Source organism: Myiozetetes cayanensis, unplaced genomic scaffold, assembly GCF_022539395.1.
Source record: "Myiozetetes cayanensis isolate MyiCay16 unplaced genomic scaffold, myiCay2020 scf5-8, whole genome shotgun sequence".
NCBI classification, from domain to species: Eukaryota; Metazoa; Chordata; class Aves; order Passeriformes; family Tyrannidae; genus Myiozetetes; species Myiozetetes cayanensis.
In genome coordinates this window covers 65,692,809-65,720,395 of record NW_026087742.1, presented here as the reverse complement: position 1 = coordinate 65,720,395, position 27,587 = coordinate 65,692,809, and the positions used below count along the sequence as shown (strand labels likewise).

General features: G+C 35.3%; 1 protein-coding gene across 4 annotated transcripts in view; it reads right to left on the bottom strand.

Moving 5' to 3' along the window:
• The window catches only part of PIBF1 (progesterone immunomodulatory binding factor 1), a 109,538-nt gene that overhangs the window by 59,398 nt on the left and 22,553 nt on the right, over positions 1-27,587 (bottom strand). For all 4 annotated transcript variants that reach the window (XM_050331585.1, XM_050331584.1, XM_050331582.1 and 1 more), the window contains 2 exons: positions 24,803-24,928; positions 22,276-22,374 (listed from right to left, as the gene is read on the bottom strand). In XM_050331585.1, coding sequence (XP_050187542.1) covers positions 22,276-22,374; positions 24,803-24,928 — 225 coding nt within the window. The remainder of the gene's footprint in view (positions 1-22,275; positions 22,375-24,802; positions 24,929-27,587) is intronic.

The window sequence follows — 27,587 nt, the reverse complement described above, 5'->3', positions numbered from 1 at the left end:
TAAGATCTCAATGATTAAAATGCAAAACAATTATTAAATAATTCAGGTTGGATGGGATTTCAGGTGGTATGTAGTCCAACATCCTGCTCAGAGCAAGGTCACATATAAAATCAGACTAGATTGCTCAAAGCTTTAGCCACTTGGGTCTTGAAAACTCAGGGATGGAGACTGCTCATGCTTGGCTGTAGTGAAAAGATTGTCTTTATACCGAGACAGACTCTCCTGTTTCAACTGATGCTCTCTCATTCCCCTACCATGCCCTGCTGAGAAGAGCCTGGCTCCATCTCCATGCTTGTAGGCACTAGGGACACTGCTGATAGGCACCCCAGAGCCAGACTGAATAAACCCCCTCCTCAGTCCTTCCTCATGGGGCAAACGCTCCAGCCCTGACCATTGTGGTGGCTCTCTACTACATTCACTCCAGTTTATCACTATCTTGCTTGTATTGAGATGTCCCAAAAATGGACGTTCCTTGATGTCCTGAGTATTGTGCTGCTAATACAATGCAGGATGTTGTCGGAGTACACTGTTGGTTAATACTGAGCTTGCTGTTTACAAAAAGCATTTGTTCCCCTCAAAAATAAGGAGGATGATCACACACAAGATAATCTGCATTTCCTTATTAGCAATTGAATGCTACACAATAGTTATTAATACATGAAAAATCATGTACCAAAGATTGCTATAAGTGAACTTCCAGCAGTTGTTTTAAATAAAGTATGATACTGGAAAAATACACAGCTTTCCATCTGTCTTTCAGAACATAAAGGAAGTTCCATTTAGCTGCCTGCATGCCATCAGGCATGCTTCAGTGCAACTAGGCAGCTCAGGTGAGTTTTTGTTAGAAGAGAAAAGGATGGAAAGACACAGCAGTGGTAAAAGCAGAGAGGGGTCTTGCAAAATCAAAGGATACTAAGATGACTGACAGACAACCAGTGGGTAGGGGAGCACTACTGCATCTGTCTTCTTTCAAGTAAGACATGCAAAATATCCTTTCCTATGCAGTGACAGTAATTGGAACCACATTAACATTACCAATAATGGGACAGCAAAGGAGACAGTGTGAAGACCACTCTTCATTCATATGACTTAAAAAAAAAAGCTCATCAAGTTCATTTCAGCTCTACAGAAATCTATCAAGTGATAAAGTGCTGTATATAGCTATAGTCTTATAGTGTTGATACCTGTGTGTGTCATTAGTCAAAATGAAACATATATTGTTTCTAAAAATTATTTTTCTGAACTGTACCAGTCTTTCAAATCAACCAGAGAACCTTTCAAAGATACTGTAAAAACAATAATCACACAGACAACAGCATGAATAGCACACGAATATATGGAAGATACTCTTACAGCCGAAAACAAAAGGAGCTACAGTCCCATTCTGCATGCTTTTAAAACCTTGAAGTGGAGCAATAAATGAATCCTGAACAGATACATCATCAAGCTGTTTATGACACTAATGAAACAATCTCATTTCTCTTCATTCGCAAACAAGAAAAAGTACAATGAATCTAAACTTTCTATAAAGCAGTCTATCCCAATAAATTCTTCAGTTATCAAATTATCCTATATTAGCTGCTGAGGCATGTGAAATGTGGAAATACTTCAAAAATGCAGTAACTATTGTGAAAAATAATCAGTTAACTCCAAGCTGTCTCCACTCTTGAGCATATTTGCTTTCACAACATACTTTTCTGTATTTTATCAGTCATCTGACAAGTTTTACAAATAGAGAGACACAACTTTGCCTTTATTACTCAAGTTATTAATTTCAAAGAGTAGTATTGTGGAAAGCAGTTAAAAAAGCAAACAGAATCCAGATCTTAATTTTTCTATTTTCCTCCCATTTTCCTTGTTCTCTCTCACCATTTCAACAGTTCTTTCTTCAGCTGAACTATCACAATCCCTACAATAACCACACCTGAGAAATAAAATTTTCCTTCTTGTAGTGGACTTAAAAACAAATGTTTGTTCCTTTGGGTCTTTTCCCATAATGGGACTTGTGGACAAGACACTCCTGATCTCCATATATTCCCTGTCCCAACCGAGTAGCATGTCTTTTTATTGTGGAAGAAACAGAAAGCTCCTGCTACTCTGTGTGTTCAGTGCTTGTATCATTTCATCCCTGCCACCATCCATTCTTTCTGCTAGGAGCCCTAGAATACAGCTACATCTATCAAATCTCTAGGGAAGCAACTGCAGATGCAATTCCTGTACTCACTGAACAGCAGATGGAAAGTTCCCCTAACATATCATATTGTTAACATTAACTCCTTTGATAATGGAGCCCATTCACTGAACACTATGTTAAAATATGGCTTTAACCCTTGGCATTCTTATGATTTACAAGAAAGACTTCCATTGAATGGGGGCTTAAATATAGGTAGGAAAAGTTAACTCCCTTTAAAACTGGAAGAATGAACTGCTGCACTTCAGTCTGACCATGCTAGTTACGGGTTCTGTGTGAATATTTAGGTCATGACTGAAAAACAGTCTAGTTACCACTGTACTTCAGTCAACCTTGTTTTGTGTGATGTGCAATTCTTTTGCCTTCTTTATTACAATAAGGTTTCACCAGATGTAGGTGTTTAATATTTTTGCAAAGTATTTTAAACTCTATTCCACTCTAAGCTTCATGCTCAGCATTCCATTCTTCCACAGTTAAGAGTCTGAACCAGGTTAGAACCAGACTTTAGGCTTAATCTAAAACTACTAATAGGGTAATAGTTCAACTTGCCTAAATTCAAAATGGAGTCAGTCTTTCAGAAAACAAGAAAATCTGCATACTGCCATCTGTTCTTGAGAATGCAGTGTTTATAGGCACATGACACTGAAGCATGCTTGTCTTAGCAATACTAATGGGTCTTAGCAATACTAATGGGGCACGTAGTCTAATACTTTGACTCCTGTTATATAAATGGGGTGGACTTTGGCCCATATTTTCACTTCTTCCCAATCTCGGAATTCCTGGTAACCATAAACAGACATTCGAAGGCAAGCAATAAACAGTGTGCACTGCAAACATGCATACAGAAATTACACCTTAAAGATCAGCTGCAGGTAAATTGCTTCAGAATATTCACAATGTTAGTGACTCCAAGTTGTATTCCCCACAAAAACGCCATGTGTATGGGTAGGGAATCTTCATTAAGAACTGCAGAATTATCCTGAAAGCAACACAAAGCATAAAGGTTTCATGAGTTAAAACTTGTGATTTACAGTGCAAATCTCAGGGGTGAACTTGTGCTGGGAACCATCACAGTGACATAGGTATTACTGGATTATGGTTACAAGTATTAGAGCTTTTTCATCCAATGAGAGAGATGTGAGGCATCGAGGTTGCCTAGGATCACTCTGCAACATGTTAAAAAGTATTTAAAAGTCTGAAGGCTATGAAATGAAATGAAAGCACAACAGCTATACAAGTGGTGTAGAACTTCCCCAACAGAATTAAAGGTACAAACATTTCAAACTGCAGTAAGTGATAAAGCACTAGCCACATTATCTCAAAAAAGGCCAGTGACCATTAAAAAATACTTCATCATATCAGACTATCCAATGACTGCGATGAGTAGGAAAACTGACAATCTAGAAGTACTCCTGATAGGGTGAATACTACAAAAACCTTTATTAGTTATCTTTCCATTTGCAAAATCCTCACTGTTACAGGATGGTGGAGATTTACTGTACAGATGATTCTGGTTAGCAAAAGCAACTAGGAAAAACACTCAGCAGCTTTCCCAGATAGAAAATAAAAAAACCTTCTCAAATTCATTCCTGATTTGTCCAAATTTGAAGAGAAAGACTTACACTTACTTCCTGTTGGTGTCTAATCTTGTGTTATGTCCAAGTTCTTTTAAAATAGGCCTTAAAACATCACTACTCACTTTAATTATCTTTCACTTGGGAACAAGCAAGCCTATTTACGAATTCACTCAACACTCCTATCAGATGATGAACCAATTCAATTTGATCAGTTATTCCTAAGTGAGGAGATCTCATTTTGCCTTTTTTTTTAAGTAAATGATGAGAATAGCGTCACTCCATCATTATTCATATAATGATTCTGAACTTACAGGCAGAGGACTTTGTTAATACTTATTTCTCATTCCTAAATTCCAGGGATATGGAAGCATAAACTGTCCTCCACAGTAAAGCTTAAGCCTTACATCAGCAGATTACTGGAATTAAGTTCTTAGATGAAGTTAAAAGGTCTCTGTCATGTGAGTGAAGGTCTTAGGAAGTGAAGTTCAAAATCACTTTTACTCAAAATAGGACCTCCATCCAAGTTTCCTGTTTTTGTCACAGACTCTTTCAGAAAAGACTCTTTCTGGAATTTTTAATAAAAGCTTTTCTTTGTCAATGTTTTGAACCTTGCATGAAATGCCCCTCTTTGAAGCAGAGTAAGCAAAAAACATTAGTTTCAAATTTGAGAAAGTTACTGTCAGTGAGAAAGCTACTAGTGGAGGTGACACCCCTGGAGAAGTGAAGATAAAGCAGAAATCACAGTATAGTTCTGGACCTTGTGCTCTATCTTCAGCTTCGTGTTCAAAGAGAAGTATGAGAATATAGAACTGTGGATTGTAGGTGACATGCATGAATACTGATGAACAGTGAAAACTGTCCTTAGACTTGAGTTTATGAATGCACATATGTGGAGATGAATACCTAAGGGACTTAGTATTTCATTAAAAAGACGTGACTTCTGGAGATGTAGTGCTAAGATTTGAAGTTCAATTGGCCACAGCAGGTTTTCAAATAGATGTCTGGGCTTTCAACAATGAAGAGCATTTTCCAAGACTCCAGCCAATACACAAGCTAAGCAGAACAGTAAATTAGTCTTCACTTAATTCTGTGATGAAGCTAATAACAGTATATGTGCACACTAGTATAAAGTTAGATTCATTCAAAAAACAAGGAACTCTGTATACATAGTCTTACATATAGCCAAAAGTAACCACAGAGATTAGCTTGTTTGACCAACATTAAGTGAATGTCTTTCCTGAATTCTTGTTTGAATTAAAATATTTTGGTAAGAGCAAAGAGTATATGCTTTGAGAGAAACAGTATTTTAGATACGTGTCAAATTCTGAGTAGAGATATTTTTGATGTGGTCTGTGGCTTAAGGTGTTTGAACAATTTTCTTTGAACTTGCAAGGGAAATTCTCCTCTTAAAAAAAAAAAAAAATCAAGCTAATTCAATTCTGCCTGTAACACCAAACTAGGAAGATACAGAATATTTAGCATTTTATTCCATCTTAAAATAGCTTCCTCAAAATAGAAGGAAATGTTCTTTATGAATCTGTGTTCCCCAGCCATGGAACGTAACACAACTCAACAGAACTTGCTTCTTTATATAAAATATCTCTTTTTGAAGCCAAATGAACTATTGGTTGTTTGCCACTTACCACCACACACATTATAACATTATAAATTAATGAAAGAATAAAACTTTTTACAACTGCAGATTTGTGTGTGTGTGTTTGTGCCAGTGACAAGAAATATCCTTCCCAAGTTTCCTTGCTGGACTGTAAAGAATTACTTGTAGGTTTGTAAAGTTAATGACTTTGACAGAATTCAGAAGTTATTACTTTTTATGCCATAATTAGGGACTTCAATAAAATTCAGAACAAGTATTTTTCTTAAAGTACAGTCATACACATTTCTAGCATTGTAGGAACCAAAACTGTCATCAAGTAAGTGCAACAGTGTGGACTTTCACTCCATTAAGTGCTACACTGTTGAATGTATGCCATAAGCACTCTTGTGTTTCTAAAAGTGTGTATTAATGCTAGACATGGCATTATTATACACAGTGCTATATAATTCAGTACTTCTGTCTTATTAATACTTTTCCTTTACTTTCCAAATTTCCATTTACTCTATTACCTTATATTCTTGCTAAAAACCAATCTCTCATTTGAATTATTCTCTGTAGCATATGGAATGAATTTAAAGACTCTAGCTGATTGTGTCAACATTAAAATAGGACAAATATGTTGCTTTGGCACAGGGAAGTCAAGTCCAGGCCACAAAAGTTTGGATTATGTTCAGACAACTCCCCTCTTCACCATTCCTTGGTATGCTATCATTTACACATACTCTACAACATGAAAATACAAACAACAAAAAAAAAATCTTGCAAATATATTTACTTAATATGTGAAATCATTAAAGACAGAGAACAAAACTATTTTGTTTATTCAGATATTGCAGATTTACTGAATTGGAGCATAATCTTTGACAATTTCTACAACCAACATCTACATTTCAAGTATCTTTAACTCCAGTTTAGATTAAAGCATCTTAAATTAATTTTTTTTTTAACTTTGACTTAGTTAACTACTGTTTGAGTGTTTTCCTAAAACTCTACATTTCTCAGCTGTAACAGCATCTGTCATTCTTGGCTTGGAAGCAAGCTCTTGTATGAATGTGAGCAATCTTTTTTTGCTTCTTTAGAAATGCAGGGTATGTTCAACAACTGTACTATGGATCTATAGGAATCTAAAGCATGTGTTTAAAGTAATTCAATGCTCCTCTCAGATCATGATCAAATACAGCATGCAATATGATTAATAAAATAAACAGCATACTTAAGTATTTGGTACTCTTACATAGACATAAAATAGAACCATGAACTTTGCAAATAGGAAAGTAATTAAAATATACACTAGAAGGAGAATTACAACTTGCACATTCACTTATTTTTATGGATTTAACGAAGAAAGAGAAAAGTCTATTGCTACTGCAAATATTTTGATCAGATTTTATACTTTACATTGCAACACCAAATGCAGCAATACTTAGTGCTTTGGTACTATTCTCCTATGCATTTCAGTTTCCACTAACGGAGGAAACATTAGTAACGGCACATACAGTTCTCATTCTACATTTCTCACTGACTTCAAGTTAGTTTATGCATTTTCAAAAAAAAAAAAAAAAAAGAAATGCACAAATTGGGACTTTCAAAAGAACACCAAAGACCAAAATAGAGTTTAAGAAAAAAGAAAGAAAAAATAATTAAAAAAAGGAAAAGAGAGATACCATTTGGCATTGAAGTGACTCAGTACTATAGTACTAATTAAAATGTTTCTTTGTGTTCTGGAGTTTTGCTACTGAGTTTCAATAGTAAAATTTTCTATGTGTGCCAAATGGATTGTATTTAACAGTATCTTTTTCTCGAGGCCTTCTTGAAGTATTATTACTTCTATACGTACTATTAGTTCTCAAGGTATTATCACTATTAGTATGCAATGAAGTGCCATTTCTGAAATTGCAATTTGAAAAAAATACAAAAAAAGCAAACAGAAGAGGTCTTGAGCACAATTCAGTTGGCAGGGATAGAACTCACCGTTCCATGAAGATCTAGAAAACCATTTATATGCATCAGTATTGCATTTGGGAAAACTATCCTTCCATGTGGAACAATCACATTTCAGCTACCTTTTTTTAACTTATTTGAGGAGATTCTCCTTCATTATATTCCCTCCACAGATTTACAAACTTATTTGTAATTTTGGAAAATATATCCTGGTTCTATTTTTCAAGCAAATTCAGCTTAGAAGATTGTTTTAAAATAGCTCATTTTCTATTTCAGAATTAATGTGACAGTAACAGAAAATGACTACTTTCTCACCATATTAAAGATCATTGAATTGATATGGAATATGCACACACGCAAGTTCAACAAAGAATCTTTTTTCAGTGATCATACATTTACATATATAAAGTTATCAGACTGTCATTTCATAGGAATGTACTAGCACGCTACTAAATGCTCTAAGAGCTTGCATCGTGAATCACCATTATAATTGGTACCACTGGCAACTTGGCATCAATTTGAATATACAAAGGGTAGTAACGAGTAGAAAGGCCAAGGCACGTAAGTATAAAAGCAGTCAGAACTGCAAACATTACAGAAAAAAAATCAAGTACTAATATGATGAGAGAATTTAAGAAGCGATGCTTAAACGTGTCTACTCACTTCCTATATGAGCTATAATACATAGGTAAAATCTCCAAGTGTAGCATGCAAGTGAAAGCTAAGTATATTGTTTGAACTGCAACATAATTTATACTATTCTCTTCCTTAAATCCATAGTGTAGTAAAAAGGTATTCTCACAAATATTTTCTGTTTAATAGAACACAGAAAGACAGCCCATATGACTAGTAATTAGCAAAACAAATGTGACTAAAACCTATGTATTTCTAAAAGACAAAAAAAAAGGAATATTACTTAACAGTTCCAAAACAATTAAATCTGGTAGCTGCTAAATAAAACGCACAGAAGAGTTAAAATTTAGGCAAGTACAAAAATTACTGAGAAACCGGTGTAATTTGTTTTATGATTTTTCATAACTAATACAGAAAAAAATGCCCTGACAGCCTTGTATGACCTGTTAAATGATAAGAACAAGAAACAACTTGAAAGTATTTGCATTTTTCACAAATATTATTTTCACCCCACACCTCAGTAATGCAAGTTCACTCTGATTAGCATCATACACCAGTGCTAAAATGACAATTTTTGAAATCTATTTCCTTTCTTTCTTTAGTGATTCAAATTTTCTATGTTATTGACACATCACTTGAATAGCTGAAGATCTGAAATGTAGATTAAAAACATGTTTCAGGAATGATAGTAACTCAGACATTTGCAGCTCCTTTGTTACTGTGCTCAGCACTGGTACTACATTTAGCTGAATTGTACCTCATGTTGAGTATTTGGAGCAAAATGACTGCACATCTTCCAGTGATGTGTTTTTCTGATACACTGGAGAGTGTGATTCTTACAGAATAATAAGAATGTAACCTAATCAAAAAACAAATAAGAATGTATATATACAAATGGAAGACTTAGAGCAGGGCTAGGAAACTTAAGGTGGTGGTTCTCTTCATCCAGACTCTTAGAAGACAGAGCAGACTGCGAAAAAGGATCTGGATTTGTTTCATGATACTAGGACAACTGAACTGCTAACATGACCCATCTATGCCAAAGAAACACAGTTCCAGGAATCACTAAGGTACATCTAATGGAAATGATGGTATCATACAAGATAGAGCAGGAAATTATCTGACACATTATTCAGAATTCCAGTTATCTGTGTTAAAGGGAGGTCAAGATTAAAAGAAATGGTACTCAGATGTCCAAGAAAACAAGGAATCTATCCCATGAGAAGTCAAATAAGCTACAATCTAGAAAAACAAAGTCTGACTAAGATTTTAAGAGGGCAAAACAACAGATATTTAAGGACTAATGCTACCATCAGAACTCCATGTTATAAACCATAAGAAAATAATCTTAAAACAGAAATTAAAATACCATCTGAATATAACAACTAGAATAGCTTCCACTAGGAATGGCACGGTTCAGAATTTAACTTATTAAAAGATGTATAAGTCACATGCAATGACAGAAGAATCAATGATCCAAAAGGCTTATTCTAAAAACAAGGTTTATAAACCTGATAATACATTTGGAAGGTTTAGGGGTTTTTCTTCTTTTAATAATGGAAAAAGAAGGACCAAAAAGGCAACTACCTAGCTAAAACATCCTGAAAGTCATATTTTAATTTTTTTGTGTGTGTTTCTTTTTTTTTTTTTTTGAGAATCCATTTGATTGACTTTCACCAAACCAGTCCCAGAATTTCTTTATTTTTCCTCTTTTGTGGCATTTTGCTAAGCTCATGCATTATTTCTATCAAGACTTGTTGACAATACTTCCAGGTAAATTAACATAACTTCCAGGTAACACCAAAACAAAATAACTAGGGAGACTGAGAGGGAAAGGACAAGGGTCTCAAACTTCCTCGGAAGTGCCTGAGGCACATTACAAAAGAGGCAAAGCTTATCCATTACCTTGTCTTCTAACAGAGTTCTGGAGTAAACTCAATGATTTTGAATGAGTTAGCCATGACCTAATAAAACCAGGCCCTTCAGGGACTTAAACAGAGTTAAAGCACCTCCCTACCCATATCAAAATAAGCACTTAACTTTCCAAACCAGGAGACTTCCGAGCATGCACAAGGACTTCTACCTAGATGTGCTCCAACTTGGAATGCAGACTGATTTTAAGTGCCTCTGAGGTTAGGTGGTGCTTGAGAACAGGAGGTATTGGTAAGACTTCACCGGAATCTAGTCAAGGAAAATCTGCCCTCAGATAACACTATGACAACCTCCTGAAAAGCCATTAGCATGTGCAAATCCTGTACTTACCAACCATACACATTTTAAGTGGGGTGGGTTGCTCCTGGCTGGACGCCAAGTGCTCCCCTTTTGCATCTGGACAGGACAGAAGAAATACAATGAAAGGTTCATAAGGACAGGGTGAGATCAGTCCCCAGGTACCATCACAGGCAAAACACACTCAACGTGGGGAAAAATTACTTTATTACCAATCAAATCAGAAAAGAATAATGAGAAACAAAACCAAATCTTCAAGTAAACCACATTCCCCCCATCCCTCCCTTCTTCTTGGACTTTACTCTCAATTTTCTCTACCTCCACCCACCAGAGGTGCAGTGGAATGGGGAATGGGGGTTGTGGTCAGTTCATCGCACGTTGTTCCTGCTATTCCTTCCTCCTTAGTGGAGGGCTCCTCACACTCTTCCCTTTTGTTCCAGCATGGGTTCCCATCCATGCAAGACAGCTCTCCACAAACTTTTCTAATGTGGGTCCTTCCCACGGGTGCAGTTCTTCAGGAACAGAGTGCTCCAGCATGGGGCCCCTGCGAGGTCACAAGTCCCGACAGCAAACCTGCTCCAGTGTGGGCTTCCCATGGGGTCACAACCTCCTTTGAGCAATCATCTCCCACTCCATGGGCTACCACGGATCCGCATGGGCTGCAGGTAAACAGTCTGCCTTACCACGGTCTTCACCATGGTAAGGCGAAGAATCTTAGAGAATCTTAGCTCCAGTGCCAGGACCACCTTCACCCCCTCCTCCTTCTCTCACTTTGGTGTCTGCACAGTTGTTTCTCTCACATATTTTCACTCCTCTCTCCAGACGGCATAAATGTGAGTGTATCTAAGCACTGGTATCACATGTGAGCAAAGAATCTAAGGTCCCATTTTAATAAATGTTCCATTTTAATAATGCTAGGAAGCCAGGGCAATGAAGTAAAAAAAAGAAATATTCTTTAATATTAATAAATGAAAATAAACTTTATCAGAGATGAATCACTAGTGATTTTTTGCTGGAGATTCTGGTTCTTGCTTTTTACTTTTAAATATAAGTATGCTTGGTCTGCCTCCCCGTTTTTCATCCCACTTCCACTCCACCCCTATCACTCCTAGGTCCCTTTTAGGCACACAAACTACTTAGTCTTGAGTCCTTTTCTAAAAGTTGAACTGTCAAGGTAACATATCAGAAACAGATTAAAGGGGGAAATGGATATATAAACTTAAACAATACCATATTAAAGCAGAGGTGGCATTATATTTATTTTGAAAAAGTTATATAATATAAAAATTATAAAATAAAAAAGCATGAAACCTTGCAAAATTCAGTTAATATACCTGAAGAAAGGTATTACTTGCCCGGCTAAAATATTCAATTACAACAAACTGCCTGTAAATTTTCAGGCTTTTTCACAATAGTATTCTCCCCATTTTACAGGATGGTTAAACCAAAACATGCTAAAGGTGGGGAATAAAGCCCAGTAACAAACAACCCAAAACAAAAGACCCCTGTAAATGCTTTTAGGCTTATCACAAAGGACACTTCTGCATTCTGAAAGGTCTATTCACAGTCTTCATTTTAGTAAAATACTATTTCGAAGCAATTTCTAAAACTGGATGTAACATTCATTCACGCATATCTGCCAAGTTTTTAAATGCTTTAGAAGCTAAACTAAAACATGTTGAAAATGACTCACTGTGGTACCAGAATATGTACTGTAGGAAATAAGAACTCATTTACAAGTGGGAGAAATACACTGACACTTCATCTGTGGGAATTCACTAGACTTCCCTTCCAGTAAACATTATATTTCAAAATAATCATGGAAAATATGTTCTTTTAACTGAAGTTTATGAAAAGATTCAGACAGCTGGCATAACAAAAGAGACTTACAAAGATAAATGCAAAAACTTTTAAAAAAAAAATTGATAATTCTGCCAAAAGATATCAATTTAGCAATAAAAAAAGATTCCAATTTTTTTTTTACTTACTCTAATGGCTAAACTAAACTAAAACTGTTTAATACAGTTGTTCTGAACAAACAGATAATCATTTGAGACAAAAGACAAAAGGAAGATTTGATTATTTTACAAAGTAAGAATATGCAGGGCTGGGAGAAAGCCCTGGCAGGCAAACAAATTAGCATAAGGTAGCTCTTTTCTAACTTGAGCATGTCAACTAGTTTCTATTCGTTGGCACACTTTATTAATACAAATACCTTGCAGCAAATGCAGTACTTTAAAGAGGTTTGGGTTTTTTTTGAAAAGAAGAATTCATCTGGCACCAAGAAAATAAACCTGAAATATACCCCATTTATCAATACATATAGAATACTTTGGAAAAAAACCAGAACTCTGACACAGAAAATTAGACGCAGATTTCACAACTTGTGACTAGGAACAGAATCATCAAGGGCAAATCTAAAACCAAAAACCCCAGCCTCACTAGCTTCTATAAAATATACTATCTGTAAAAACAAAAATATCCTAGAGGAACATGAAACAGACAAAAAAGGATACAGTATTTCTTTTCATGGTTTTAGGTTTAAAAATCTTAGAACTAAGGTATCAATAAAGGTTCCATTCCAGCTAATGCTGGGCATTTCACACGCTGGGCACGGGATTCACATCAGTCATACTTTGCTCATCTTTTACCATTCAGAGAAACACTCTATACTGAGTATACTCAGAGATTCAGGAGTCAGTTAATTACCTGAAGTGAGTGACATATGAAGACAAGAGAAAGACTAGGGTTTCTAATTATCCTCATTTACTTAAATTACCAATTTACACAAATAAAATCTTCTTCCCTTTGGGTTCTGAATGGGACAAATTCTTCCACTCTCTATAATCCACAACTAATTCTAGTGACCCAAGCAATGTATCCAAGGCAAAACGGGAAGATGTAACTTTTTGAAGCATCTTGAAATTCATAATCTAGGTTCTGTTTCTGGAATGGAAGAGGTTAAGATCTCAGAAAAATCAGAGCAAACATTAAGCAAAATTTCAGAAGGGATGAATCAGTGCACTTCTATATCTGTTTATCCATGGCAACACTTTCCATGAAACAATTAGAATATCTGTGAAAACAATTCCAGATGACAAGTTCCACATCAAAGCTTAAACTACATTATATGCATACACATGCAGTAGTATTTATATTGAAATGTTAGCCAAGAGCTGCAGCATTTTGGCAATATATCCAATACTTAAATTTTAGAAAAGATACACATATAGGGTTGTAAGTGCAAGCATGCATATTTACAATTTACATGTATATTACGAAATCTAACATTTTGTGAAAAGACTAAATGCCTGACGGGTATATGCATTTTAGGTAGTACCCAAGCTTCATCTCAAAGGAAGCTATTATTTCTAGTACTTTTATTTCTATAACTACACTGCCATTTGACAGAAAAAGTTTACTTCCCCTTAAGAGAAAGTTTCTCAAGCTCCTTTATTCCATGAGTGAGAAGCTGGCATAAACTATGGCAACTTTTCTGTTTCTGGAATACCTCAAAGGAGCACACCCCCCCATCTCTACGCTGTCCATGCTTCACGGGTCTGCAGGGTGGTCTATGCAACATTATCTTCAGTTTGTCAACATTTGTTTCTTTTCAAGTACAAAAACCTGCTATTAAACAGGGCTCATAAGACAGGGTTGGCAGCATAGGTGCATATGAGCAGTATCTTCATGAATTCCATATACTGGTAAGAACTGCAGAAGCCCTTTATCGCTGGTAGTAAAGCCCCCTGATTTAATCTTTCATATGCATCCCTCCATTCCATCTTGGTTGGGTTTATTCAGTCCTTAAGTTCTGTGTCCTTACTGCTTCTCACCACACTCTTCCCATAGAATTAGAAATCCTCTCACTAATGACCACCAGCCACCATCAGGAGCACGACAGCGTATCTGCTTTTGCTGTGCTCACCTCAGAGGCCCATCCAGAACAAATGTTCTCATCTCACTTTGGTCTTGCTAAAGTTCTAAGTTGCCTTTTTTTTTTTTTTTTTTCTTGAATCTAAAACCAGTTCCCCCTCACTGGGATAAATAGCTCAAAGTAGTACCACCCTCTTGGCATCCCCACGATTCAAATATCATCTAAGTGTCACTATGGCTAAACAGTGTTTGGCAGAAATGTTGCTGACATGTCACATTGCCACCCTACAGCTACCCAGGATCAAGCTCTTGAACTCTGGTTAACTATGCAATGAACGCTAATTGCGTGTTCATTTTCTGGTTTCACAGAATATGCTTACAGAGTTACCCACATACTCATATAAGTAGACACAATTGTGCCTTTAGATCAGCTAGGAACACAAACAGCTGTAAAAATTATCTAAATAGCTTTGCTCTGAGTAAACTGAAGGACATGGCCTTCCCACTACCAATATGTGATGCAATACTTCAGTGCTGAAGACATACAGTTTCAAAATAAATTTACTGGTCTCCCTGTATGTAAATAACTCTCTGAGTCAACCTCGACAAAGTCTGAGATACATTACAGAAGCAATCTTATCTAGAAACAAGACCATACAAAAGGGAAGTCAGCCCTCCAACCCTGGTCTTTCCATTCTCTCCTCATCAAGGCACTAGCCAACCGACAAGCCAATCTCACGGAGAGAGAAAGAAACAAACAGGCTGCCAAGAACTTGCGTGGTTGTTCCGTCAGTTGTGAGCAGTGGTTTCACCAGTTGCAAGCACTACATGTAAACATCACACATCCCTCTCTTTCAGGAAGTCCTTGATGTGATTAATTAGGCATATTCAGTGCTGGATGGACTCATGCACAAGGCAAACAGCTCCTTGTGGCCGATGGCCTCGTCGGCTCGCTGATGTACACCTTTGGGAGCACGTGCATGAACACCATAATGGTCCTTCGTTTACTCACAGTCCTTCATTCATTTACAAACGAACTAGCTATCCTCCATTCCAGAACTATACACCACCAATTTCCTTATTTGTAAGAGTTACTCACAGGAACAGGTATCCCCACCATGGAGATAAGGACCAGCCTAACAGCTTTCAGTTACACCCAACATTCAAAATGTTATACCTAACATTTTCTCACCACTTCCAATATGAGTCTGCAGAAGACAAGCTCTGGCCAAAACTCAGTCCAAAACTCTTACTCATAAATATTAAGTCTTCATGGCAAAGACTGCAGAGTTTGCCATGAGTTTACGATGAGGTTCATAACATAGGATGACAAAGCTCTTAACTGCCTTTTCAAACCACACAGGCATCTATTTGGACACTGTTTCTCATAGTTCGATATCCAGATATGAGTATAGAATCACATCCTTTCCCAGAGGATAATAAGAATATAACCACAGTCTCTGAAAGCAATTACAGAAGATAATTATTGTTAAAACTTTAATGGTTTTATTAGATTGAAATATAGTATTACATAAATAGTCATAATCTGAATATCAAACTTTTGTACAAATGTACAGAAAATACAGTATCTCTGAATTTAGCTTCAGAATAGGAATTATAATATACAATTTTGGTAAATTCATGCAACTAACAATCCCTGTATATATTTATGGTCCTGTTGTTACTTGTGACCTATTTTTCTTTTGTATTCTAAAAACATACACTTGGGATTTTCCTAAAACATGTTCTTTTCTCACTTGCCACTGAAATGTTAGTGCATTGGGGTACTTAATGCACAAATTTAATCTTTCAAGCTCAAATGATTGGAAACACTATGGAAATAAATACTATTTGCATAGATAACGTGAAATAACCCCAAATAAAATTACACTAACAACTTCTTTAGATAAATGCTTTCATTTATATCTTGTCATTACATCCATATAATGTCACCTTTTCAAAGGGACACAAGGTACATGCAGTAAAAAGGTTGAGAAGTTCCCGTGCTCCATAGCTTCTGTTCTGTTCTACATAGAATAGCTGTAGTGTATAAGATGAAAGGCCCATTTAGCCTGATAAACCTGTCTCCCAACTGTATCCAAAAGTGTGCTTTGAGAAAAGCAAGAAAAACCTCTGCATAGATTGTATTTCTTCCTAATCCTCTGCCACTATGTCAAACTATTTCTAGCTCAAGCATTTCTTGAACTAGATGTGTTTTCTACTTGTAAAGCAATTCTCAGATTTATCTCTGAGATCTTCCTGTCTCCTTTGAACCCATGTAAACTTTAAGCACCTGAAACATAATCTGGACCCTACTCATTCACCCTGGTAATGCTGACCATGTGCAGTGAGTCACAAAAACAGGTGTGTTCATGAGGAATACTGGCAATCACATCAAAATCATGGACTGCAGTGGAAGTTTCAACCTTATAATTCAAGAACTATACGAAGTCTAAGCACCCTTATATCACCGAATGTCTCTTTGAAAGTATTTATAACTGCTTTCAAATTGGTTCTCAAAGGACACTGGTATACTTTCAATCTTTCCAGGCTAGCAAAAAACTTAAAGACGTAAAAGAGTAAATTGTTTTTAAGGTACTCAGCATAGTAGCCATCACAGAATTTTAATATTTTGTCTCTACTAATCATAATATTTTAAGATTAAGACCTTTGGCTAATGGGAAATCAACAGGTAAAATGAGACTATCAAGGCTTAAGGAAAATCTTTATGATATGAGGATGTGTTCATATTACAACCTTTCCAAAGCATACCTCAGAGGCTAATGATATTTCATGAGAATTATTGCTTAGGAGCTGGGACAAGAGCTACTGAAATAAAAAGATTTTTAGAGCTATAAATATAATCATTGAACATTCCTTGCACAGTAAGAGAATAAACTTCAAAGCCTGTGTTCCAGATGTACTGAAGCTCAGAAAGGTCAGACATCAGACTAACTTAGCATTCCTATGAGTCTTCATGTTGATAATTCTACAACATCAAGACAGTTTCAGTTATGAGGTGACCGGTTATAGGGTTCAAAGCATTCATTCTGGAAGAACAGTACCTTAGCTAAGAATGTAAAATTTTGAGATCCTGATTAGGAATCTAACAACCAATCTAGGCATGCCCTAGAAAGTGTGCAGTCTTCCTAACACCTTTATTCATCTATTTAATCAATTCTAGTTCATTAGCTTTTCTCCTTTGGTTTATTAAAATGAAGCTTAGAATTATCCAGTAAGATGTAAAGTTCAAATAAACATATCCTCAGAAGAAAAGGAAAAGAGTAGGAGCCTCTCTGGTCATTTCAGTAGAGATATAAAATGCGTTGTTTTGTTACAGATTTCAGTGCTGCTTCTACAGCTCCGAAAGAAACTAGACCCAGTCACCTGGGAAATGGACTTTTTCTTTGCTTCTCCATCACATTATCACTCCTGGTCCTTTCAATGGCTTCTTTGCATTGATTCTGAATTTTCAAGAGGATGTCTTTCAGTTATTTCCATGACATTCATGGAATGTTACCCTTTTAACTGTACCTCATACTTCACTTTTTTTATCAGGACAACAAGATGAAGGTAGTTTCATGGGAAATGAGCAGTAGTTGTTTTGGCTAGGGCTGAAATCTAGACAAAGTCTAAGACTAACAGTGAAGGACTTGGCTTTTATTCTAAGTGTTATAAAATTACACATACACATAATATTATAGAAATCATAAATGAATACAGCAGCAACAAACTATTATTTCCAAAAAAGCATTTTTGAATACACTAACAAAGTTAATTGAAACTTAAAGAGCTTCAACATACTACATAGCTCTTGAACTGAAGGGATTACAAAGCACTTCATATATAAATGTAGCAGCCATGTCTAGGGAGTAAAAGACTATGATAGTAGTTTTTAATATAGAGTGATGGCAGCTTTGCCAAAGAAATATTTTGGTCAGTAGTTTTCAGTATGGATCTTGTTTTAATTCATTATTGAAATCTTCATTGTATATAAATATTCTTGGAGAGATAATAGGCCCTTATTTAAATATTACCAATAACTCCAGCACTTAAATACATTGACTTAATAATTATAATATTAGAATCCTGTCATTGCAGTCAGCAACATCCAGGTTATAAAAATACATTAACAGAAGGAGAAAATAATTAATATTAATGTTTCTATTAACAATTAATGTTTAATGTAATAAATGAAAAACTAATAATGAGATTCCTGCATGCTCTGCAGAGATTCTAAATGCAAAGGAGAACATTTATTTATTCAGTAAATTTATGCAATTATTTTCTCACCTAAGACAGTCCTCTAGGCTTGTGTGCAATTAATAAGAAGATATACAGATCTTAATTTCATCTAATCAAAAACCCGTTTGATAAACAGGATTAATCCCATCTCTCCATCACCTACAAAGTTTAAGACAGATGACTAATATCAGGCAACATTCATCTCCTAGTGAATTAAAAAAAGTCTCACAATTATGAAGAACAAAGAAAATAGGGATAAAAAGAGATTCAAATTATAAAGATTATGGAGAGACTAAAATTAGTCTCCTAAACGTACATATATATAACCATTTTATATATATATATAACCATATATATATATATAAAACCATTTTTGTAATCATCATCCTAACTTAACAGAACTCCAAAAACACTGTACAAAAACGCCCTTTCATCATCTATGCACATTCAAATAAGAAAAAAAGTATATACTTAAAAATATCCTATTACCTCATGGACAGAGACAGGAATTTAAACCTCCCATTAGCTTTTACCAAAACCAAGGTTTTTTTATGAATAGTGTCTACTGCAAAGTTGAAGGAATAGCATTGCCACAACACAATTTTCTTGAATACTCTTCTTCTGTTTACCTCAAACCTATTTTGTTTCTTTTCATTACTCTACACTTCTCAGTTTATCATTACAAAGACGGGAAAAGAAAAATCCCCTTGAGTGCATCACATGAGCAGCACTCAGCTATAACAGAGCACATATTTTTTCGTCACTAAGAAAAATAAGATCTTGTAAAATAACATTAACTGTGAATTTCCCTTGTGTTCCCAGTAATTCTAGAATTTTCAAACCAGTTTCCACTGATAGAGCTGAGTCCTGCAAAAAGACATTTGACTCCTCTAAAGGAAGTTTAAAGGAAGTCAAGAATCAAAGACAAGAGATGGTTCTTGTAGATGTCCTCTGAGGTGAAGTGCTCTACTATGAGTTCACCCCATTTTAGATCTTAGACTCCACTTCGACTAAAGGAACCATTTCAGTTTTACGTTGCCCTTTCATGAAACTAGAAAATTTAAACATCAGGAAAAAACCTGATAGAAAACCACAATGCATTCATTTTACTATTTGTTGTTTTTGTTGGCGGTGTTTTGGTGGCTGGGGTATTTTAATTTTTGGCAAGGAGAAGTAACAGATTAACAGCCAATAGTTTCAAAATAACACTCCAGGAATATTGAAGCGAAGGAAAAGCTAGAACATATTTAGCATCAACACTTAACTATGTCATAGATGATGGAGCTGTTACAGAATTGCTCTCCTCATTCAACCCCCAGATACTTTAAAATTAGAAAAAAGTTCACCAACAGTTTAAACCAAAGTGAAAATGCTTCCGTTTGGTCCTAATTTTTTAGCACATGTGTGATATTGATAACAGTTTAATACGAAATATCAAATAATTTGTTTTCATTGTCATGGGTAAAGGAAACATGGATTCTCACACAGAATTTACAGCTGGATAATAGCAAAGTAAGCAACAAAACTTATATCCTGATATCACTGTGATCTACTTTGAGGTTGAAACACCAGATCCTTTCTCAGTATAAATCTTTCATGAATATTATTACTTTGGTATTTTCTTGGCATTTGTAAACAGCTGTTCACAGAAAGCTATCACAAACATCAGTAAGAAAAATGAAAATAACTGCACTTGACTAGAAAATTGGGTATTAGTTACACTTCTGATCACAAGATTTGCCAGGGGCTTTATTTAACAACCATTCAGGCCAGTCAACATTCCACATACTTCTGAAGCTTTCAAACATGTTTGTTTATATAGATTATGATACCAGTGGTAACTACGATGAGTCACCTTGTTTTCACTAAAGTAGAACAAGCTGTTATAATCACTTAAATATAGAACTGGACAACACAGGTATTCCTTTTTCATCTTAGGGGTTTCTGCTGATATCACAAAATTTTTTTGTTCCACAGACCTGTCACATGTCAGTTCACAGTAAATACAGAATCCAGGGTCTTAAATTAAGGTATTTATACCATCTCAGCATGCCAGTTTGTTACTTTGTAGATCATTTAGGTAGGTGACTTGGAATGTGGACAAAGTCTCAGTCTTAACATCTGTAGTGTGGTTAGAAGTGAGGTAGCTTTAAAGTGAGACACCTACATTTTAAAGAAAGGTAGTATGGGTTTTCCATTTTCCCAAGCAGAAAAACATGCTATTCCGAGCAACAATCTACTTCTTAGGACTCCAAAACTCAATATTAATCAACTTCTGAACTTATTTAAGATGAGGAAAGGAGATTTTTACTTAATTGGAGGGCTCATCACTGGAAAAAGCCACAGGAGCACAGAAGCATAAGTGTTCAAACAAGATTCTTAGGTTTCTGATTGCAGAGAAACTTCCGTCCTCAAAATCAAGCAACAATATGAAAAAATACAACACATTATATAAGTGGGAATACAGCAGAAAAGTATTTTCTCTGTGGTTCTTAAATTTAAAAATAAATGTAGAATTGAAAGCTAGTGTTTTCATTAGGTAGAAGTGCATCCCCAAATTATCATACACGAGACCTGTTTTCCAGAAGAGTTTCCAGTTATATATGAACTCCCCACATATCTTAGTAAACCTTACCACAGTGAAAGGTAGGAGTTTCATCAGAAAGAAACACAGGTTGACTCACATTAGCATTTTATTTTGACTCAGGCAGTTTGGAACCAAGTTTCCTGGTTGTCCCCACTTAACTGGCTTTGATTTCCACATCTGCACTGTGGAGCCATCATCTCAGAGTTTGCAAACTGAATTCCTTTTTGAGAATCCAAGAACACCTACAATGCACTCTAACCACTAACAGGTATTCTGCACCCTTGGGCCCATTCAGCCTGAACCAGAATTAATCTGAAGTCAAATCCCTGAAACCCAGTGTGGATATAAAGTCCTCTGACCCGTTCTGCTTACTCTAGAACTACCCTCGTTGTTTCACATCGCTAGTTAGCAATGATGTCTTTTTCAGTCCTTAGGCAATCCTATTTCTTCAGTAGTATCACCACTGCAATTTAGGAGTTATACATAAAAATTAAAAGCTTTAATAAATTTATGCCTATGTTTAAGTTAATGACATTTTAACTGATAACAACTTGTAATTAAAAAGTATTTAGAGAAAAATAAAGTTAATTTAGTACTTTCTTTGAGTAGATGACTAGGAAGCACAGTTGGTTAATAAACCAATCTTTTCATTTTAGAAAAAAAAATTTAGGTTAAACAATGAATTAAATCCAACATTAAGGACACATGACAAACTTAGCCTGAACAACTTTGATCACTGCCCATAGTTTTCCATTTCCTCATAATTTACCACAGCTAATACACTAAATTTACGAAAAGCAAGGAAAATGTGCTGAAGAACAGGAAAGTAAACAGGCAGAAAATCAACCATGGTTTCATTCTCCATTTGAATAGAACTGTATGTTTTTAAAGACAACATATTTTACACATGGAACGTGAAAGACTGAAAAGAGACAGCAATAAGAAAAGAAGCACGTAACAAGCTTAATTGCTCATAGCTACTGCTCTCTATCCACACTTTATAAAAACTACTACTTGAAGTCAACATATAAAATGATCTTCTACTTTCAACTAAAGCAAAAAGACCACAACAGAACAAGTTCACACTCTGACCACTGCTACTGTACAGTATGAAATCCACATTCTTGCCATAAGATGAATAATTATGTCTGCTTGTCCTTACAGGAGTGCAGGAGAAGGATCAAACTTTCATATTTTTGCTGCATTGGCAATGGGAAAATTTTACTAAAAGAATTAAGTCTGTAACTTAAATTAAACAAAATGTTTGTAATTCAGTTTGTTCTTTATAAGCAGAAAGCTAGTATTTCCTCCTATACAAAACTCCTAAATATAAATATAGTTACACCTTTAGATTTATTATATGCATTTGAAAGACACTTACTGTTCCAAGAGTTGATTGTACTTTCTTAAAGCATCCTTTTCAGCAGTAACTGCTCTTTCTTTTTCAGCAACAGCATTATCTCTTGCTTCTCTCAAATTTCTGAAGTAAACAAAAGTTATTCTGTTAATAACCTATAAGGAAAAGACTGTTTTGCTTAATTACTATTGCTTGATTTGAACTTCAATACTACCTTCTTCTATTCTCACAGAATAATAGAAGGATCTGTCTATCTACATGCCTATTTATTACAGAGGCTTTACTTCAGGTTATTTTCATATATACCAGCAAAGCTTCAAGCTCTGAAATTCTAAAAACCAATGATAAAATTACCTATTTATACATAGAAACATATAATTCAAATTATTCTACAATACTAGAACTATAAATTATTTTTTTCCAGGAATTAAATAAATTGCAATAATTTTGCTTGGTACTTCACTAATAACTACAGGAATGCTGTCCACCTAGCTGAAAAAATTCACAACTTTTATGATAGAGCAAGAAAAGATTAGCTAGGCATAGAAATCCTACTTCTACTTACAACTAATTGTCTGGTTACTCTGATATACAGACCATCAGGTATCTTACCCAGCCTACCACACAAGTGAAAGTACCCTTTTAAAATGGGAAGAAATACTAACTAGAGATTCAAGAATGGGCATGGGGGAAAAAAGGTGGGATGAGGACAAGGGAGACAGAAGCTCAAGGGCTTCTGTGTTAGCTTTTTAAACAAACTTCTTGGCAACTGCCATTTATTGCATTATTTGGTTCATATCCCTAAACTATTCTAGAATGCACGAACTGGATTCCAGTCAAATTGAACCAAGTCAGAAAATGTGCTCAGGGAGAGCACCTCACATGCTCAAAACGACTAAATTGTGTTTAATCCAATGCCAAACCCCATGCAGACATTCACATGCCCTGTGAATTCACTCGTACTTGCTAATGCAAGCATAGCCAGAGCTTACAACAACCAAACAAGTGAAACTGATGCCAAATAAATTAGGAATGAAAGCATCACCTTTTTATTGGTGCCCCCCTTCCATTTTAGTTTCTTGAACTGACTCATCCAAGTGTAAAATAAGCACCAATAAATTCAAGGGAAATATCAGACTCATCAGGCTTGGCAAAGTGGTAAAGAATAAAAGCAACTGAATATTAGATTAGCTTAGCTGTAATACAATTCCATTCTTTGAGCCTGAGGATGAAACCAGCATCTTTATTTTCAGTCACAATCAGCACCTCAGCACATCATACAAATTCACTGCAAATTGCTTTGCTCGCAATTTGGGGTCCCCTTTGTCTTGCCATTGAGGCAGACTGTCTTATGACTTTTTTTTTTTGTTTTTTTATAGAAAGAGCATATGATAAAAAGCCTTTTTTTTTTTTTTTGTAAAACATGAAGGCAAGTCTAAAGGATTTACATTTCAGAAGTAATTGTTTCAAAATGAGGAACAAAACTGTAAATCAGTTCCAGATAGAAACGAAATATCTTTCAGTAGCTTTCTCAATGATATACAGACCCTTGTCAAATCCCACAAGCAGTGTATGTTTAAATTCCTACTTTGTAATTCAAAAGAGATTTGCATACAGGAAGTGGTGTAGATGTATATGTATGTGTATATATTTTACTCACACTTGCAAAACTACACCATGATGTAATTTTTTTTTAATTAGAATATTTCAGCTGACTGAAGACAGACAGCAGAAGTCATGTTCTTTTTTTCCACTCTTCCCAGCAGTAACAAAACTACCTATTAGAGGAACAGATGCTGATGCCATAAATATCTTTTTACTATCACCAATTCCTTCTCCACATGACACTTTCAGGACATCTACAATGAAGTTATAATTAATTATTAAACACTTCTCCCATTTTAAAGGAATAAAACAGGAGAAACACAAGCTAAAAAAGAAATCCAGTGCCAAAGGTCCAAATCCCTAGATCCCTAAAGTACTTACATGTAACACTGTGGTATTCAACCAAATCAACACAACACAAAATGAAATATGCAGGTCTTTGCAGGTCTAGAATCTTCTTCAAAAGAGAATTTTATAGTAATTGACATGAAATCCATGCTTATGTTTTTGAATCACCATGCTATAAACAATCTCAATTAGATTTATTTTATATAGGCATAAGTCTTACTGGTTTCCCTCATTTTTTTCTGCCTTTTTTCCTGCATCAACACCACCTCTTCTGGATTCCTGGCACAGTTTCAAGACCGCCCATATAAGCATGACAGGTAAACTAACACATTCTGTATTAGTTATGAATTTTAATAATCCTTTTCGACTGATAATTTTGGATGACCATCACTTGATAATAAATATAACATCATGTATTTACTCCATAAGTATAAATTAATTTCAGTTTTTAGAAGATTCTCATCAGTTTTACAACTGACCTGAAGTTGATAGATTTTGAACAGCTCTCAAAGTGAGAGACAGTTAGGATTATAACTGAGCACAAAACAGTGCTTGGTCATTTCTGCTCTGATTAGGTTATTGCCTACATCTTATTTACCTGTTTTCACGTTCATACATCTCTTTTGAAGTGCTTCTTAGTTGCTCAATTTCTTGATTTGTTTTCAACCTTATTTGTTCCAACTCTTCATGCAGTTTCTTTTCATATTCTGTTTTATAGTGATCTCTGTAAATAAACAAATACATTACACTGGTCAAAACAGCAAAACTTCAGGTACAGCTCTACAGCTAGGGCAGGGGGCTTCTTGATTTTACGTTTTATTTCAATCCATACTCATTTACCTCTCAAACAACTTGAAATACATATCAGTCTATACTGTTACACAAATTAAATGAAAATCAATCAGGAATAAGTAATATTTAACTGGGAATAAATAAAAGCTTTCTGTATACTCCTTTAAATTTTTAAAGTAATTTGATATTGATTAATCACATAACATTAAGCTTAACATTCTTCCAGAAATTCTTTGTCAGCCTCTAAGTGCTTATGTTACTTCACCACTAAAAAAACTCCCAGACTCTCACTTTCCTCTTTGTTACTAGGTAAGGATTGATTAAACTTACTGACTTGCAATAGTGCCACACCACTACAAGACTTGAGTACTATTTGCAACCTCATATGGTGGAAAAAACGTTACAAGAAACATTGAAGATCACACGCAGAGATTTGCAAAGTCAAAACCCCCCAAGATTTAGAATTTATACTGTCAATTCGGCATATAAATTATTTAAAATACATAAGGAAATTTTTAAGCAACAGATATCAGAAGATACTAGAACAAAGAATTTAATTTCAGATAAATATTGACATATTTTTGTAACTTTGGAAACCCATGACAGACTGTAGGGAATCCCATAAAGAATCTCTCCTACAAAACTACAAAATAGGCTTATGTTGTAAGTACTAAACAGCTAAGGAAGCTCAAAGTTTTATAGCATCTAATTAATGTTCAAGAATAATCAATCAGCAATGAAGCAACTGATAGAAATTACAGGTTTGGAAATAAAAGCATATTATGAAGAAATGTGCATTTACAACCATAAAAGGTCTTAGATTTCTTCTGATTTCCAATCATGTGATAGTCTACAGTTTTCAGAAATATGTACTTGAGATAGCCAAAAACTCCTTCACATTAACTAAAAGCCTCAAAATATTGAAATGTCAGAAAGCTTGCTGTCAGGTTTTCCTGTTTTCTTTTTATTGACACCTTGAATTTCAGTTGACCCTTCAAGGTAAAAGTAAATTTTTCTCCTCTCCTTCCCTCAATTGTGTTGAACTACAGCAAATACTGTATAAAGATCTTTGACACAATAAAGAGGTTTATCATGAAAAAAAAAGAACCAAACCAAAACCACACTAAAAACAAGCTGTACTGGAATGCAAGGGTCCCCCCACTAGAAACTTTGTGTTCTTTATGTGTTATACCACTCAATATGAAGAAAAAAGTGAAGAAAAGAATGTTGACAATCAGGACATAAGGATATAATTCTTATGTGCAGGATCAATGAGCATTATCATTTTCTTGGTTCATAGACAATTTGCTATTACCATTACTACTTGCCAAAAAAAAAAATAATTCTGACATTGAAGAAATTACACCTTCCCTCCCATGGCAAGACAGCTAAGTCAGGAAGGTTCACTGAAAAAATTAGAAGTATCTGGAAAAGTCACAAACATCCACAGTGATGTCACCATAAGACAGTTCAAAGTGATGCTTATCTTTATGAGGACTAAAATAAACACATGGTATATAGCAAAGGGCATGTTCCAATTACATAGTTTGACTGCCCTGTCGATGCATTTAAATAAACACCAAATGAGTTGTTGCCTAAGCAAAGAGCCATCATTAAGAATAAGAGAATCACAACAGAATGGTTTGGGTTGAAAGGAACACTAAAGATCATCTAAAGATCACTAAAGATCATTCCAGGCCCCTGGTCATGGGCAGGGACACCTTTCACTGGACCAACCTGGCCTTGAACACCTCCAGGGATGGGTCATCCACAACCTCTCTGGGAAGCCTGTTTCAGTGTTTTAAGATTACACATATAAAGGGAAATATTTTTTGTTGATCTATGCTTACATATGGATTCCTAAGAACTGTAGCTATAAGCTGCAGGTGATCTGTCTTGCCACAATCTTAACCTATTTCAACAGGGAATATTTTTAAAAAATTGTCAGGTTAATGCCTCACGTTTCCTGAAGTCTGTAATTTTCTAATTGCAGTACCCCAATGCCAGCAGTTCTGACAGTGACCAGAAGGTGACTTACTCTTTACTCCTGAAAATAGATACTTGGGTTTGTTTTATTCATCTTCATTCCTGAATTACAGCAGCCCAAAGAGATCCAGATGTGAAGAAAGCATTAAAGAGCCTAAAATTCTTCAAAACATATCAAATAGAAGCTTATTAGCCAAACTGGTGTTACCTGCAGAAACCACTGAGGACTGCAGAATATCCATTAGCTGGTACGTTTTTCTCTTGCTCTAGTTTTGTACCTCTCTAATTTATTTGCCAAATAAATAAGATTCTAGGGGAAGACTGCTCAGATGTATGTGACTTCTTAAAACACCATTTAAAAGTAGAACTTAAACATTTATTTAAAATGTAGAAGTTCCATGCAAATGTAGTTCTGAGATATTAACATGCAAAACAAAAAACTTGACATGACTGCACTGAAAGAAAAACAGTATTTAAAGCACTTCTGATATGGGCTGGAACTCACAGCTGATTATTTCAATACAGTGGCCTTCTATTTTCACTTGAATAACACTCTGTATTTTAGCTGTGTTATAGGAGAGTCATATTAGCACACTTCATCTTAG